The 17,590-nt window shown below is 42.6% G+C and overlaps 1 protein-coding gene across 1 annotated transcript in view; it reads right to left on the minus strand.

Moving 5' to 3' along the window:
• The window catches only part of BRINP1 (BMP/retinoic acid inducible neural specific 1), a 285,238-nt gene that overhangs the window by 109,940 nt on the left and 157,708 nt on the right, over positions 1–17,590 (minus strand). Inside the window, exon 5 of the mRNA XM_056537848.1 lies at positions 15,161–15,266. Within this exon, the coding sequence (XP_056393823.1) occupies positions 15,161–15,266 (106 nt within the window). The remainder of the gene's footprint in view (positions 1–15,160; positions 15,267–17,590) is intronic.

The following is a 17,590-nucleotide window of genomic DNA, read 5'->3' on the forward strand; positions in this document are numbered from 1 at the left end:
TTCTCATGGTTACTGTGAATGATTCATAATCTAGTATCCAGTGAGCAATAAACTGTATGTGGAAAAGACATGACTCATGCTTTTTTGAAATGCGTTTTAGCATTTGTACTTTGTGCAAGTGACGTCAAAACTATTGGTACACTATTGGTGGAAGTCGTACATGCTGCTGGTCAGAGCATTCCCACACTACTCAATAGACAAGTACAAGGGGGGGGGGGGGGTCTGGATGTTATTCTGGAAAAATATAATATTACAGGTTATGAACACTAGATTTATAGGGACAGAGCGTTGATCCAATTGAGTCAGGAAGGATTTTTTCCTCTGTCATTGGGCAATTGCCATCAGGGAGGTTTTTGCCTTCCTCTGGATCAAATGAGTAGGGTTTTAGGTTGAAGAACTCTTGTCTTTTTTTCAGCCTTACAAATTATGTTACTATGTTGCTATCCCTGGATTCTGAATAGACATTAACAGCAATAGTAATGATAGAAACTGGTAAGGAGTGAGGAGCCACGCATATGATGGTTGAACTGTCAAAAGGACGTGACTACAGCAACCTACCTCTCTGCTCCAGATCTTCTCCACACCATACAGTAATACATTGGCTTCTATTACCTAAGTAACCTGATTTATTTGTGCAAACACCGTGTTTCTCAAGCGCAAGCCTCTCAGGTATACCTATGATCAGTGTATGAGGCATCACCACAAGTATTATCTCTATGGGATTTCCTTAAATCATGAAATGTTGGGGGTACTTGAGGATTATGCTTGGGAAACACTGCTGTATGATATGTATTAGTAAACTGATGGATTAACCACGAGGTTAGTGGTTGCACATTCATTTTAGGATTTTGTACTTTTTATAGTATAGGCTATCTTACTACTACATGTTATCATTATATTTACAGCTTGGAGGTACTGCTTACCATTTATGGGTTGTGCAGGAGTGACAAATATTCACAATAAATTATATGTAGCAATGGATCTGATATTTCTTAGTTAGGTTATAATTATAATGACTAAGAATTAATAACTTTTGTCTGTGTTTTACATATTAGTTATTTACAGGGTCATCATTGATTTTTGGTCCTTTTTTTATTTTATTGAGAATGTCACTTAGCTGACATTCTCTTTAGAAGCATGCATGCTTCTTTATTCTAGATATACCTGTATTCTGCAGAATTTTGGCTTTCAATGTCCATGATTTCCCAAGTTCCCTAATGTGATTATTAATGTTCCATATATAAGACCTAATATAATATATGATCCTTTTCTATGCGTCACTTTACTGTAAATAATAAACTTGACTTTTTTCTTCTTCTCGGAATAGAGAGAATTCATATCTCATATCTCGTATCATATAATATATTTTTAAAAGCCACCATTTTTTTAGCATGTCAGTGAATTGTTGGTAATACAGACTTTTATTGCTGAAGTTTTTCAGAATGATCTTGACTTAATGGAAGATTGCTTTTGACATCCATGAGGACTAATAGGAGCTTTTAGTAATAAAGTTGGTATTATGCAACATCTTTAAAGGATCACATTACATAGATATTCAATCCTTTTTTCCGTTTTCCATTGAACTAATTGTTGTTTACTTCAAATACGAAAATATAAAGATTTCTATGGTCTATAATTGTTCTTTTTAGCTTAATGTTTTTGCTGTCACATTCAGGAGAAAGTCATATTCCATTGGATAGATCTCTGGTATGGAACTAAATTGTATTTCAGAATATAGTCCACACAAACAAATCTAAAGTATAATAGATAAAGAAGCTAATTGATGTTAGCACGTATGTATCCAAAGAAAAGACATCAATCTAAAGAGGTAAAGATCTTAAGGAAGTATGTATGCAAATATAAACAAAAGATCATGCCCCATGAGTGGACACCTAATATTCATCTTCATTATTGTCATTATTATTTCTTTTATTCAATTATTTATTTTATTAGGCTTTAAATTTTTAGGCTTTTTATGTCTTTTTTGCCTTATATTCTTAAGCTGTAGGGGTTATTTAGACACAGAGGGGAAGATTTTAGGTCAAATTTTAGGTCAACGTGCTTTGAAAAACTGGTGTACATGCTCCAAAAACACTTTTTGTGCTTTATTTGACAGTTTTGAAAAAGGGCCTAGTATGGTTTCCATATTAGGACATCATCAGGCGTCAGCCAAATAGCCATCATGCCTCCTCCCTCATCCTCATCATCCGTCCTCCATCAGAGTAATCTCGCCTCCTCTGTGGCACATCATGTTAACCACTGTCATCCCTCAGCCAAATCTCTCTCCTCCTTCAGACATAAACAAAATCCCCCCACACTACACCCTCAGCTTAACCTCCCTCTCCCTCAAACAAACCTTGGTTACACCTCAGACAAACCTCCGTCACACCTCAAACAAACCTCCGTCATATGACTAAGGCCCGGTAGGGCGGAAACGAGTCAGAGGGGGAGGTTTCGACCTCCAGCATGCTGGTTGCACTTTTTGTATCTCCTGAATTTTTTATGGATTTCTAAATAAATGGATTTTTTACCGGTGCTGTGACTACAATTGAAGTTTTCTATTCTGGAGACAGTGAAGGAGGACTGATTGCATGAGCACGGAGAAGGTGAGCGCTTTCCATATTTTTTATCCTTGAAACCTCCGTCATACCTCAGACTAACCTCCGTCACACCTCAGACAAACCTCTGTCATACCTCAGACAAACCTCCGTCACACCTCAGACAAACCTCCGTCACACCTCAAACAAACCTCCGTCATACCTCAGACTAAACTCCATCACACCTCAGACAAACCTCAGTCATACCTCAGACAAACCTCCGTCACACCTCAGATAAACCTCCGTCATACCTCAGACCAACCTCCGTCACACCTCAGACAAACCTCCCTCAGCCCTCAGCTCACAGACAAAACCTCTGTCATTCCTCAGACATCAGTCGAACAGCCGTTAAAGTTTTCCTCGATTTGTAGAAAACTGAGAGTGCATGCGCAGCACTCCGCTGACAGAGATTTGGCTGAGGGATCACAGAGGTTAACATGATGTACGACGGCAGAGGCGAGATTACTCTGATGGAGGATGGATGTTGAGGATGAGGGAGGAGGAATGATGGCTATTTGGCTGATGCCTGATGATGTCCTAATATGGACATCATAGCCTAGAAAAGGGTGTGGCTTATAGAAAAGTAAGCAGTTTAACGCAAACTATTGGACTAAATTAGCTAACAAAGAAAAAAAAATTCTAACGTGTCTAGTAGGGTGAGCCAAATCTATCACACACTGTGCCTACTCATAAATCATAAATCTGACGCATGTTCTCTCTGCCTGGTCAATATTTCAGCTAAGTTTAAGATAGTAATAATAAATTTGTGAAATTGTGTTATCATTTTTTCTTCTATATGTCTAGCCTCATGCCACTTTTCTAAAGTTGTTAAATATCATAATGTTCTACTAGGTTTTAGAATATTTTTACAGATTAATTTCTTTCTTTTTTTTTTTTTTTACTTGTTACATTATTTTTCTTGTTTATATCTATAAGACTGATTCTGTAATTTAAGCATCATGAGTCATGTGTACAAGGCTGTAGAAAGTATTTAGGATGTTTTTTCTTATCTAGAAGCAAAGCATCTAGGTAATAACAGTATCATAATATGGCATCCATTGGTCCATACAGAGGGACAGTAGAGACTCTGGGGGAGATTTATCAAAACCTGTCCAGAGAAAAGTTGCCCAGTTGCCCATAGCAACCAATCATATTGCTTCTTTCATTTTTAAAAAGGCCTGTGCAAAATGAAAGAAGCGATCTAAGTCTATTGGTTCATATTATAGCCTCATACAACTTGTTGAGCGCAAAGAGTCAGAATACAACTATGTATCTTTTTTCTGGAGCTGATGGTGGTTGCCAACAAAATGTCAAGGAGACAGACCAAAGCAGCCCTTGGTTGATCGACATACAGAGCCCTAGATATATCAGTCAAGGAGGGTCTGGGATGTAAGGTGATTAAAAGGGTTATCCAGAAATCGAAAAACAGATAATTTCTTTCACAGACTGCTCCCTGTCTGTCTCCAGGTTGGGTGTGGTTTTGCAGTTTAGTTCCATTGAAGTGAAAGGAGCCAAGTTGTTATACCACACCCAAAGTGGAGACAGACAGGGAGTGGTCTTTGAAGGAAAATAGGTCTGTTTTTTAAAATTCCTGGAAAATAGGTCTGTTCTTTTTAATTCCTGGAAACGTGTCAGGTTGTGAGAATCGAGAAGCTCAGCTTAACATCCTTGACATTTGGCTGGGAAATAAAAGGGAGCTCTTTTACAGTACACTGAGCAGCTGGGCTGGGTGCAATGCCTAGCAGGTATAGTGAAAGCTGCATTGTGTACAACATTGCCGATTACCTCCAGGCCACTAAGGCTAGTCCTGGTGCAGAGATTAAAGGGGTACTCCGGTAGAAAACATTTTTTTTTTAAATCAACCGATGCCAAAAAGTTTAACAGATCTGTAAATTACTTCTATTAAAAAATCGTAATCCTTCCAGTACTTATTAGCTGCTGAATACTATAGAGAAAATTGTTTTCTTTTTGGATTTCTATTCTGTCTGACCACAGTGCTCTCTGCTGACACCTCTGTCCATTTTAGGAACTGCACAGAGCAGCATGTGTTTGCTATGGGGATTTTCTCCTGCTCTGGACAGTTCCTGATATGGACACAGGTGTAAGCAGAGAGCACTGTGGTCAGACAGAAAATAAATTCAAAAAGAAAATAATTTCCTATGTAGCTAATAAGCAGCTAATAAGTACTGGATGGATTAAGATTTTTTAACAGAAGTAATTTACAAATCTGTTTAAAGGGGTATTCAAGGCCAAAACTTTTTTTTTATATATCAACTGGCTCCGGAAAGTTAAACATATTTGTAAATTACTTCTCTTAAAAAATCATAATCCTTCCAATAGTTATTAGCTTCTGAAGTTGAGTTGTTGTTTTCTGTCTAACTGCTCTCTGATGACTCACGTCCTGGGAGCTGTGCAGTTCCTATCGGGATATTCTCCCATAATGCACAGCTCCTGGGACGTGACATCATCATTTAGCAGTTAGACAGAAAACTTCAGAAGCTAATAACTATTGGAAGGATTAAGATTTTTTAATAGAAGTAATTTACAAATCTGTTTAACTTTCCGGAGCCAGTTGACATATATAAAAAAAGGTTTTGCCTGGAATACCCCTTTAACATTCTGGCACCAGTTGATTTAAAAAAAAAAAAAAAAAAAGTTTTCCACCTGAGTACCTCTTTACATTATTATGAAATTAATCAAGGATAATATTCAAAGAAATCTCAATTTTCTTTTTGAATTTGGACCAAGTCTGATTTGTGCAAAATTAATTTACTCATCTCTTTATATATATATATATATATATATATATATATATATATATATATAGTGTTTATTCAAATTAGACTTCTTTAAAACTCAACAAGTAAAGCTAAAGTCTTGGGTGTCACCCTGATTCTTGCTGTGATTTTTCTGTACAACATATGAATGAAATTAAACAATGATTTCTCTCTGAACTCTTGTTTGACATGTTAAGTTACTTTAAAGGGGTACTCTGGGGAAGTTAAGAAAATGCCCCAAAGCCACTACAATACCTGTTCTGTGTCCACTGTGGGGGTCCATGTGGTTTTTGCAGCTCCTTTGGCCCCTGTTGTCTCCTAAATACTTTTTTTTCCTTGTTTGCAGCACAGTCTACAACTCCCAGAAGTCAGTGCAGCTCTGTGTAATGGCTGACAGCCAATTGCTTTCACTATCTGTGAGTATGTTCAGACTGCAGCTCACACACTGTACAGGTCTTTTCATCCTTCCTCCAGCAATAAATCATGTTATGCTTTGAATGGCAGCAGTTAGTGATAAGATCTACAGCAATCTTCACTCAGGTTCTCTCACGGAACAGGAGAGGGTAGGGAGAGGGGAGCTGTGGCTGTGAAGCCAGGAATCACCTGGTGTTTGTCTCTGTGTAAACCCCTTACTGACCTTGCCCCCCACTCTCCTGTCAAGACACAGTAATTGGCTGGATGACGTATGTAGCTAATGAATGATATTTAGACAAATACATAGGTTGGTGAGAAGGAAAGGATGGGCTATGGGTTTAGTTCCCTGGAGTACCTGTTTAAAGCCTCTCTACACTGCTATTTTGTAAACTTTTTGAAACTTTTGACTGACAATTAAACAACTATATTCTTTAAACTAGTAATATCTAAATTGAAGCATTTCAACCTGAAGTATCATAAATTATTCACACAGTATCATCAACCTGTTTTTTTTTTTAGATTTTTCATGTCACATTCCTTCGGCAAGTAATGTCTGTCACGATGCCGGCTGGCAGGTAGTGGACCCTCTGTGCCAGAGAGGGATTGGCGTGGACCGTGCTAGTGGACCGGTTCTAAGCCACTACTGGTTTTCACCAGAGCCCGCCGCAAAGCGGGATGGTCTTGCTGCGGCGGTAGTGACCAGGTCGTATCCACTAGCAACGGCTCACCTCTCTGGCTGCTGAAGATAGGCGCGGTACAAGGGAGTAGGCAGAAGCAAGGTCGGACGTAGCAGAAGGTCGGGGCAGGCAGCAAGGATCGTAGTCAGGGGCAACGGCAGAAGGTCTGGAAACACAGGCAAGGAACACACAAGGAACGCTTTCACTGGCACTAAGGCAACAAGATCCGGCAAGGGAGTGCAAGGGAAGTGAGGTAATATAGGGAAGTGCACAGGTGAAAACCCTAATTGGAACCACTGCGCCAATCAGCGGCGCAGTGGCCCTTTAAATCGCAGAGACCCGGCGCGCGCGCGCCCTAGGGAGCGGGGCCGCGCGCGCCGGGACAGAACAGACGGGGAGCGAGTCAGGTAGGGAAGCCGGGGTGCGCATCGCGAGCGGGCGCTACCCGCATCGCGAATCGCATCCCGGCTGGCAGCAGGATCGCAGCGCCCCGGGTCAGAGGACGTGACCGGAGCGCTGCAGCGGAGGGAGTGAAGCGAGCGCTCCGGGGAGGAGCGGGGACCCGGAGCGCTCGGCGTAACAGTACCCCCCCCCTTGGGTCTCCCCCTCTTCTTGGAGCCTGAGAACCTGAGGAGCAGACTTTTGTCAAGGATGTTGTCCTCAGGTTCCCAGGATCTCTCTTCAGGACCACAACCCTCCCAGTCAACTAAAAAAAAATTTTTCCCTCTGACCTTTTTGGCAGCCAAAATTTCCTTGACCGAGAAGACGTCCGAGGAGCCGGAAACAGGAGTGGGAGGAACAGATTTGGGAGAAAAACGGTTGAGGATGAGTGGTTTGAGAAGAGAGACGTGAAAGGCATTAGGGATACGAAGAGAAGGAGGAAGAAGAAGTTTATAAGAGACAGGATTAATTTGACACAAAATTTTGAAAGGACCAAGATAGCGTGGTCCCAACTTGTAGCTAGGGACACGGAAGCGGACATATTTAGCGGAGAGCCATACCTTGTCTCCAGGGGAAAAAACGGGGGGAGCTCTTCTCTTCTTATCCGCGAACCTCTTCATGCGTGAAGAAGCCTGTAAAAGAGAATTTTGGGTCTCTCTCCATATAATGGAAAGGTCACGAGAAATTTCATCCACAGCGGGCAGACCAGAGGGCAAGGGGGTAGGGAGGGGGGGAAGAGGGTGACGGCCGTACACCACGAAAAATGGGGATTTGGAGGAAGATTCAGAGACCCTGAAGTTATACGAAAATTCGGCCCATGGAAGGAGATCTGCCCAGTCATCCTGGCGGGAGGAAACAAAATGTCGCAAATAATCACCCAGGATCTGGTTAATTCTTTCTACTTGTCCATTGGACTGGGGATGATATGCAGAGGAAAAATTTAATTTAATCTTGAGTTGTTTACAGAGAGCCCTCCAGAATTTAGACACGAATTGGACCCCTCTATCCGAGACAATCTGCGTAGGCAACCCGTGAAGACGAAAAATGTGTACAAAAAATTGTTTAGCCAACTGAGGCGCAGAAGGAAGACCAGGAAGAGGGATGAAATGTGCCATTTTGGAGAATCGATCAACGACCACCCAAATAACGGTGTTGCCACGGGAAGGGGGTAAATCAGTAATAAAATCCATACCAATCAGAGACCAAGGCTGTTCGGGGACAGGCAGAGGATGAAGAAAACCAGCGGGCTTCTGGCGAGGAGTCTTATCCCGGGCACAGATAGTGCAGGCTCGCACAAAGTCCCCAACATCCGTCTCCAGAGTCGGCCACCAATAGAAGCGGGAGATGAGTTGCACAGATTTCTTGATGCCCGCATGACCTGCGAGATGGGAGGAGTGACCCCATTTGAGGATTCCGAGGCGTTGGCGTGGAGAAACAAAGGTCTTTCCTGGAGGAGTCTGCCTGATGGAGGCTGGAGAAGTGGAGATCAGGCAGTCAGGTGGAATGATGTGTTGCGGAGGGAGATCAACTTCTGAGGCATCCGAGGAACGAGAGAGAGCATCGGCCCTAATGTTCTTATCGGCAGGACGAAAGTGAATCTCAAAATTAAATCGGGCAAAGAACAGAGACCACCGGGCCTGGCGAGGATTCAGCCGTTGGGCCGACTGGAGGTAGGAGAGGTTCTTGTGGTCGGTGTAGATAATAACAGGAAATCTTGATCCCTCCAGCAGATGCCTCCATTCCTCAAGTGCTAATTTAATGGCTAGAAGCTCTCGATCCCCGATGGAGTAGTTCCTCTCCGCTGGAGAGAAGGTCCTAGAGAAAAAACCACAAGTGACAGCATGCCCGGAAGGATTTTTTTGTAGAAGAACAGCTCCAGCTCCTACTGAGGAGGCATCAACCTCCAATAGGAAGGGTTTGGAAGGGTCAGGTCTGGAGAGCACGGGAGCCGAAGAAAAGGCAGACTTGAGTCGTTTAAAGGAGTCTTCTGCTTGAGGAGGCCAGGACTTGGGATCAGCATTTTTCTTGGTTAAAGCCACGATAGGAGCCACAATGGTAGAAAAATGTGGAATAAATTGCCTGTAATAATTGGCGAACCCCAAAAAGCGTTGGATAGCACGGAGTCCGGAGGGGCGTGGCCAATTTAAGACGGCAGAGAGTTTGTCTGGATCCATCTGTAGTCCCTGGCCAGAGACCAAATATCCTAGAAAAGGAAGAGATTGGCATTCAAACAGACATTTCTCAATTTTGGCATAGAGTTGGTTGTCACGAAGTCTCTGAAGAACCATACGGACATGCTGGCGGTGTTCTTCTAGATTGGCAGAAAAAATTAGGATATCGTCCAGATATACCACAACACAGGAGTATAATAGATCACGAAAAATTTCATTGACAAAGTCTTGGAAGACGGCAGGGGCATTACACAGTCCAAAGGGCATGACCAGATACTCAAAGTGTCCATCTCTGGTGTTAAATGCCGTTTTCCACTCGTCCCCCTCTCTGATGCGGATGAGGTTATAGGCGCCTCTTAAGTCCAATTTAGTGAAGATGTGGGCACCTTGGAGGCGATCAAAGAGTTCAGAGATGAGGGGTAAGGGGTAGCGGTTCTTAACCGTGATTTTATTAAGACCGCGGTAGTCAATGCAAGGACGTAGGGAGCCATCTTTTTTGGACACAAAGAAAAATCCGGCTCCGGCAGGAGAGGAGGATTTACGGATAAAGCCCTTTTTTAGATTCTCCTGGACGTATTCGGACATGGCAAGAGTCTCTGGGGCAGAGAGAGGATAAATTCTGCCCCGGGGTGGAGTAGTACCCGGGAGGAGGTCGATAGGGCAATCATAAGGCCTGTGAGGAGGTAGAGTCTCAGCTTGTTTTTTGCAGAAAACATCCGCGAAGTCCATATAGGCCTTAGGGAGACCGGTTACTGGAGGAACCACAGAGTTACGGCAAGGGTTACTGGGAACCGGTTTTAGACAGTTCTTGGAACAAGAGGACCCCCAACTCTTGATCTCCCCAGTGGACCAATCCAGGGTTGGGGAATGAAGTTGAAGCCAGGGAAGTCCAAGGAGAATCTCCGAGGTGCAATTGGGGAGGACCAAAAGTTCAATCCTCTCATGATGAGATCCGATGCTCATAAGAAGGGGCTCCGTGCGGAAACGTATGGTACAGTCCAATCTTTCATTATTTACACAATTGATGTAGAGGGGTCTGGCGAGACCGGTCACTGGGATGTTGAACCTGTTGACGAGAGAGGCTAAAATAAAATTTCCTGCAGATCCAGAGTCCAAGAAAGCCACTGTAGAGAAGGAGAAGGCAGAGGCAGACAACCGCACAGGCACAGTAAGACGTGGAGAAGCAGAGTAGACATCAAGGACTGTCTCACCTTTGTGCGGAGTCAGCGTACGTCTTTCCAGGCGGGGAGGACGGATAGGACAATCCCTCAGGAAGTGTTCGGTACTAGCACAGTACAGGCAGAGGTTCTCCATACGGCGTCGTGTCCTCTCTTGGGGTGTCAGGCGAGACCGGTCGACCTGCATAGCCTCCACGGCGGGGGGCACAGGAACAGATTGCAGGGGACCAGAGGAGAGAGGAGCCGAGGAGACGAAACGCCTCGTGCGAACAGAGTCCATATCTTGGCGGAGTTCCTGACGCCTTTCAGAAAAACGCATGTCAATGCGAGTGGCTAGGTGAATAAGTTCATGTAGATTAGCAGGAATTTCTCGTGCGGCCAGAACATCTTTAATGTTGCTGGATAGGCCTTTTTTGAAGGTCGCGCAGAGGGCCTCATTATTCCAGGACAATTCTGAAGCAAGTGTACGGAATTGTACGGCGTACTCGCCAACGGAAGAATTACCCTGGACCAGGTTCAACAGGGCAGTCTCAGCAGAAGAGGCTCGGGCAGGTTCCTCAAAGACACTTCGGATTTCCGAGAAGAAGGAGTGTACAGAGGCAGTGACGGGGTCATTGCGGTCCCAGAGCGGTGTGGCCCATGACAGGGCTTTTCCGGACAGAAGACTGACTACGAAAGCCACCTTAGACCTTTCAGTGGGAAACAGGTCCGACATCATCTCCAGATGCAGGGAACATTGGGAGAGAAAGCCACGGCAAAACTTAGAGTCCCCATCAAATTTATCTGGCAAGGATAAGCGTATCCCAGGAGCGGCCACTCGCTGCGGAGGAGGTGCAGGAGCTGGCGGAGGAGATGACTGCTGAAGCTGTGGTAGCAACTGTTGTAGCATAACGGTCAGTTGAGACAGCTGTTGGCCTTGTTGCGCTATCTGTTGTGACTGCTGGGCGACCACCGTGGTGAGGTCAGCGACAACTGGCAGAGGAACTTCAGCGGGATCCATGGCCGGATCTACTGTCACGATGCCGGCTGGCAGGTAGTGGACCCTCTGTGCCAGAGAGGGATTGGCGTGGACCGTGCTAGTGGACCGGTTCTAAGCCACTACTGGTTTTCACCAGAGCCCGCCGCAAAGCGGGATGGTCTTGCTGCGGCGGTAGTGACCAGGTCGTATCCACTAGCAACGGCTCACCTCTCTGGCTGCTGAAGATAGGCGCGGTACAAGGGAGTAGGCAGAAGCAAGGTCGGACGTAGCAGAAGGTCGGGGCAGGCAGCAAGGATCGTAGTCAGGGGCAACGGCAGAAGGTCTGGAAACACAGGCAAGGAACACACAAGGAACGCTTTCACTGGCACTAAGGCAACAAGATCCGGCAAGGGAGTGCAAGGGAAGTGAGGTAATATAGGGAAGTGCACAGGTGAAAACCCTAATTGGAACCACTGCGCCAATCAGCGGCGCAGTGGCCCTTTAAATCGCAGAGACCCGGCGCGCGCGCGCCCTAGGGAGCGGGGCCGCGCGCGCCGGGACAGAACAGACGGGGAGCGAGTCAGGTAGGGAAGCCGGGGTGCGCATCGCGAGCGGGCGCTACCCGCATCGCGAATCGCATCCCGGCTGGCAGCAGGATCGCAGCGCCCCGGGTCAGAGGACGTGACCGGAGCGCTGCAGCGGAGGGAGTGAAGCGAGCGCTCCGGGGAGGAGCGGGGACCCGGAGCGCTCGGCGTAACAATGTCCTCAAGTTTGAAATGTCCTCAGTTCTAATATCAAGACAAAAAGCTCCTATTTTTATCTAGGATATGATATTTGATAGATGTTTAATGCTATGTGTGTGTCGTCATTTAGAATTACATCTGCAAAGGTACCCACAAATGTACAACTAAAGATGATTGGTTTTGATTGAATTATACACAACAGTTTCCATGTGGAGAAAACATTATGTTAATTTCAATCAACATTATACAATCAACTATACAAAGTTCAGATTGTAAGAAGTAGGTATATCTGAATCTTTGCTGCACAATAATTTGAAACAAACAAAAAAACAAACTCATGCACGAACAGTTTCACAGATCCCTACAGCCATATCATCCTTGTTTCAATGGTGTAAGTGCCATATAGTGGCAGACCATGTGGCCGCTATGGGGCCCTTGAAGAGAGGGGCCACATCTTCGGTTAATCCTATTTCCATTTTATTGGTAAGAAATTACGCAAAACCCTTCCCCAGGGAACTGTATTATCAGCAAATTGTTGGAGATGGGTATTGACCAATGGGTCATGGAAATAAACACGAGACCTTTCTAACTTAAGGGCAAAATCAAATGCCATAATAGAAAGTACATTTTAATATTTGCTATGAGGCCCCCTTTCCTCTATGTACACCACTGCTTGTTGTTATTAGTGTTTTAACTGCTTTGCATCCCAGCCAGTTTCGGCAGTGACATATTCTTTATCAAATCCCGCCTTCCAAGATCTATAACTTTATTACTTTCCATTGAAATTTTTCTGGGGTTTACTGGAAGAAAAAATGCAATTTTACCATTGTTTTTCTTTTGACTTTTGTTTTTATAGAATTTACTGTGCAGTGAAAATGGCCTGCTAACCAAATAATAAAACTTTTGTTGCGCTTTACTAATTTAAAAAAAGTTAAATTTAAAAAAAATGTGTTGCTTTATTCTGACAACAATACAGTGTCATTCTGACACTCATGCAGTGTATTGTGCTTTTACTGTTATCCTGTTGAACCATGGCAAGGTATATTGAGAGAGCTAAGTTTACAGGCCTGTGGGTGTTACTATCCTACATCATCCTGCAATTGCAACCCAAGGGATGTGGGGGCAATCGAGGGACAAAGAAACCTCTCCCTCTAATTCCTCAGATGCTGTGATTGATGGCAGCATCTAAGGAGTTAAATGGCTGGGATCTGAGTTATTTCCAACCCTAGTCAACTGCATAACACAGCTGGCATCCTTTTCCCTATACTCATCCTGGGGTACAATGGATGTCACTAAGGGTTTAAAGGGTACCTTTCATCAAAAAAACTTTTGATATATTATAGATTAATGTATGCAGAATAACTTTCCAATAGCATGTTATTAAAAAAAATATGCTTCTTTCTATTTAATTTTCCACTTTGAAAAATGACCACTAGGGGTCTCCCTACCAGTTCTTTTTTTTTTTTTTTTATAGATTTAGGACTCATGCAGGAGTCCTAAATCTCAAACTGCAGCTGGAACACAGACAAACTCAGCACTGCTCACTGCCAGGGAGCAGTGCTGTGCTTGTCTGTGTCCCGGCTGCAGTCTGAGATTTAGGACTCCAGCATGAGTCGGAAATCTATTTAAAAAAAGGACTGGTAGGGACTAGGGAGACCCCTAGTGGTCATTTTTTCAAAGTGGAAAATTAAATAGAAAGAAGCATATTTTTTAATAACATGCTATTTGAAAGTTATTCTGCATACATTAATCTATAAAATATCAAAAGTTTTTTTGATGAAAGGTACCCTTTAAAGAGAATCTATCAAGTCCCTTAACTCCTATTAGCCCTCCTCAGTACCTAATAGCAATAGAGAAGAGTGCTTGGACACTGTGCCCAAATGTTTTCTCGAAAGCAACATTTTGATAAATAGCAGCTTTATTTAATGGTTCCGCGCAGGGTAGGTAGGCAGGGGCAGAGCCGCAGCAGGTAGGCAGGAGTAGAGCCACAGCCGCTTCAACTCTGCTCCCCATGCCTAATTACTCAGTGCCAGGACCACCAAATAAAGCTGCTTTTTATCATAAAGCTGCATCAAAGAAAAGGTATAGACACAGCCATGGTGGAGACAGCAGGGTGACCAAAATGGATGTCCACTGGAGACCGGAAGAAGTGAGTCAGTACGTATAAAACAGTTGTAGCCTGTGAGCGGAGGCTGGAAGAAGTGCATCATCACGCATGAAACGGTCACAGCCTGTGAGCGCCCCACCAATGTCCATTTTGGTCATCCCGCTGTCTCCACCATGAAATAAAACATAAGAAGACACGTATGCGGTTAGTGCTCTCCCATTATTTTTCTTATTTGTTACAGTTTATATTTACTTGTGCTTTAGGGGATTTGAGTACCCGCTATGTCCATTATACATAGTGTTGCCCCGGCTGCAGCTCTGCTTCATGCAGATTTTGATCTACTGAATCCAGACTTGATGTAGTGCCCTTCTCCTTACCTTCTATGGTATACTTATATGAATATTTCCATTATATAGTCCTGTGTGCACAACATTTTAGTGCAGGGCTTTTTATGCTAAAACAGAAAAATAAAGGCATAAATGTAGTAAAAGCCTGGTTTATTCAGGTATTTCTTAGCTGGTCTCTAAATAAATCTCATGAGTGAACCAGTTAATCTTGTGGGAACTTGCAGGGATTGATAAAATGAATAATGATGAACGGTTGCTAGAGGACAAAGCTGCGAGTTGTTTACAGCGTCACTTGACATTTGCTCCTTGAGCCAAGAATTCTCAGCTTCTCTGTAAGTATGTTTCTATCTTTATTGCTATACTAATAGAACCAATTTTATAGAGCATTAACACTGATTTCCAAGTTAGAAATATGCACAAGGCATTTATGTCACTTTGTTTATTGGGCACAATAAAACCTGATATTAAGTCTCATTTGACTTCTTTTAAAAGGGGTCAGACGCCTAACTGCTCTTTCTATACATTGGAGCTGTTAAATCTGGTTTACTTGCATTAAAACTCACCACTGTACCTTTAGATAGTTGTATGTGCCTAGAGGGCCAGTTTTTATAGATAACCAAACCCAATCACACTTTAGTAAATAAATGGGAACTTTATTGAAAATGTAGGTCTACTGCGACATAATCTACCATACAATAAATACCGTGTAGGAAACAGTACATTCACTAATGTGTATAATTGTATACTCACCCTGAAGATGGAGTTTGCTTTCTGTACTCTGTAGCAGCACCGAACTGACTGAATCGAGATTGTCATAGCTGCTACACCCCAGAGGTCCAGTACGAGTTTCAGTGACCTACAGAATTCAAAATGGTTGTTACAATATTGGATGGGGAGCACAATGGGTACAATAAAAAAAAAAAATATATATATATATATATATATATATATATATATATATATTTGTGTGTGTGTACTAAGTACTAAGAGAGTAAATTAAAAAAAATAAATGAATGAATGAAAAAAAATAAAAATAACAAATAAATAAAAACAGCCCAATTGACACATTCCAAATTTGGAAATGACCAAAATGAAGTATTTTAGTGGAACTCTGTGTTATTGCTAACAAAACAAAAAATAAAAAAAATATAAATTTACATAAATAAAAATTACATAAAAATAAAGACCAACATATAAAACATAAAAAGTACAAATTATTAAAAAAAAATGTTGAGAGGATACCTTAAAGCTGTTAAATTCACATGTACTAAAAAAATTACTGAAATGTGTCAGAAAGAGGAATGACAAGACTTGTCTGGAAGCATTAAAAGAAAAAGGTGTAAGTTTTTGGGCATTTCTAGAATGGTCTTTGGGGAAACACATAAGGGATTTAAATACCTGAGGTAAATTTGCCTATGTCACCCCGTAAGCAGCCAGTGATGGGAGGGTGTGATTGAGTTGTCAATAGTTTTCAATGGTGGCTGGGAGAACAAGGCTCCAAGGACTGCCATCACTTAGTGTCTATTAGGCACTGTTAGGCACTAATGTGTGGTTGTCAGTTTGACAATGACAAATACTAATACCCTGGAATAAATGGCTATTCCAATACATAATTGTTTGAAAGTAAAAGTCATCTGTGAAAGTCCCCTAGTGTGACAAAAGCAAAGCAATTCATTAAAGTAAAATAAAGAAAAACATTGTTTGATTATTCTGTGATATTGATCTATTATTTGAAAAACCTATATTATCGTTAAATAGTAACTCAAAAATAAAAGCGACAATGAAGGCAAGACCTTAGGATCATGTCTGTATTATGCTCTGTTTATAGAAGATTAGACAATTATACCTGTTTTATAAAAAGACAGTGTTTCATAATAGGAAATAAATCTTAAGCTAGAGATGGGCAATGTAACATCTATCTGACATCTGTATAAATGATGGCAAATGTTTTTTTTTATATGGAGGTAACCAAATTTACAGGATCTCCAGTGCATGGAAGCTGAAGAATGAGACGCAAGGACAGATAGCAGATTGGCAAGAACAAATGACAGAATAAATAGTCAAAAGAACACTTCCAATAGAGCAAGGAAAAAACTCTGGCAACAAATTCTGCCTTTAATAGTGGTCATCCTAAGATCCTGTATTTGAGATACATGTTTATACAGGTCTCACAGAATGCCTGCTTTTATGTTCTTGTGATCTCTTGCAGAGAACACCCTTGCTAACACCTTTGCAGACATTCTGTCTGACAGCTTACTCCAGAATATATCACTAAAAGTTCAAATTAAAAAAAAGCATCCTTTTTCTTTTTGAGGACCGCTTCCCATAAAACAAACATTTTTATTATATTAGTAATTTCGATAAAGACAACCACCACAGCATGCAAACAATAATAGAAATGACAACCCCTAGTGATGGTCCACTTTTAACTGTTTGTTATTTGAATTTATTTTATTTTAAATGTTTTTAATTGTTTACATAAAAACATATAAAAAAATATATTTTTCGGGCATATTTTAATTAAAAATGTGTCCATAAAATTGCAGAAAATTAGCAAATAAATGACATGCTACTTATTTGAGGATGCATTTTTTTTATACATGTAGACACACGTTGTTTTTTCAAAGGCGTAAATCATTAAAGGGGTACTCCGCCCCTAGATATCTTATCTCATATCCAAAGGACAGGGGATAAGATGTCTAATCGCTGGGGTCCCACCGCTAGGGACCCCCGTGATCTCTCCTGCAGCACCCCTATCATCTGTTGCATGGAGCGAACTTCACTCCCTGTGCCTGATGACTGGCGATGCAGGGGCCAGAGGACCGTGATGTCATGGCCCCGCCCCCTCGTGACATCACACGCCACCCCCTCAATGCAAGTCTATGGGAGAGGGCATGGTGGCTGTCACGCCCCCTCCCATAGACTTGCATTGAGGGGGTGGGCCGTGACATCACGATCCTCTGGCTCCTGCATCGCCAGTCATCAAAAGCTCACTCCGTGCAACAGATGATAGGGGTGCTGCAGGAGAAATCACAGGGGTTCCCAGAGGCTGGACCCCCGCGATCAGACATCTTATCCCCTAAGATGTCTGGGGGCAGAGTACCCCTTAAAAAAATGCATCAGTTTTTAATTTCATTTACTTAAAATATGAATCTCCCCCTAAAAAGAGAGTGTTAGAAG

This window comes from Hyla sarda, chromosome 9 (assembly GCF_029499605.1).
Source record: "Hyla sarda isolate aHylSar1 chromosome 9, aHylSar1.hap1, whole genome shotgun sequence".
NCBI lineage: Eukaryota > Metazoa > Chordata > Amphibia > Anura > Hylidae > Hyla > Hyla sarda.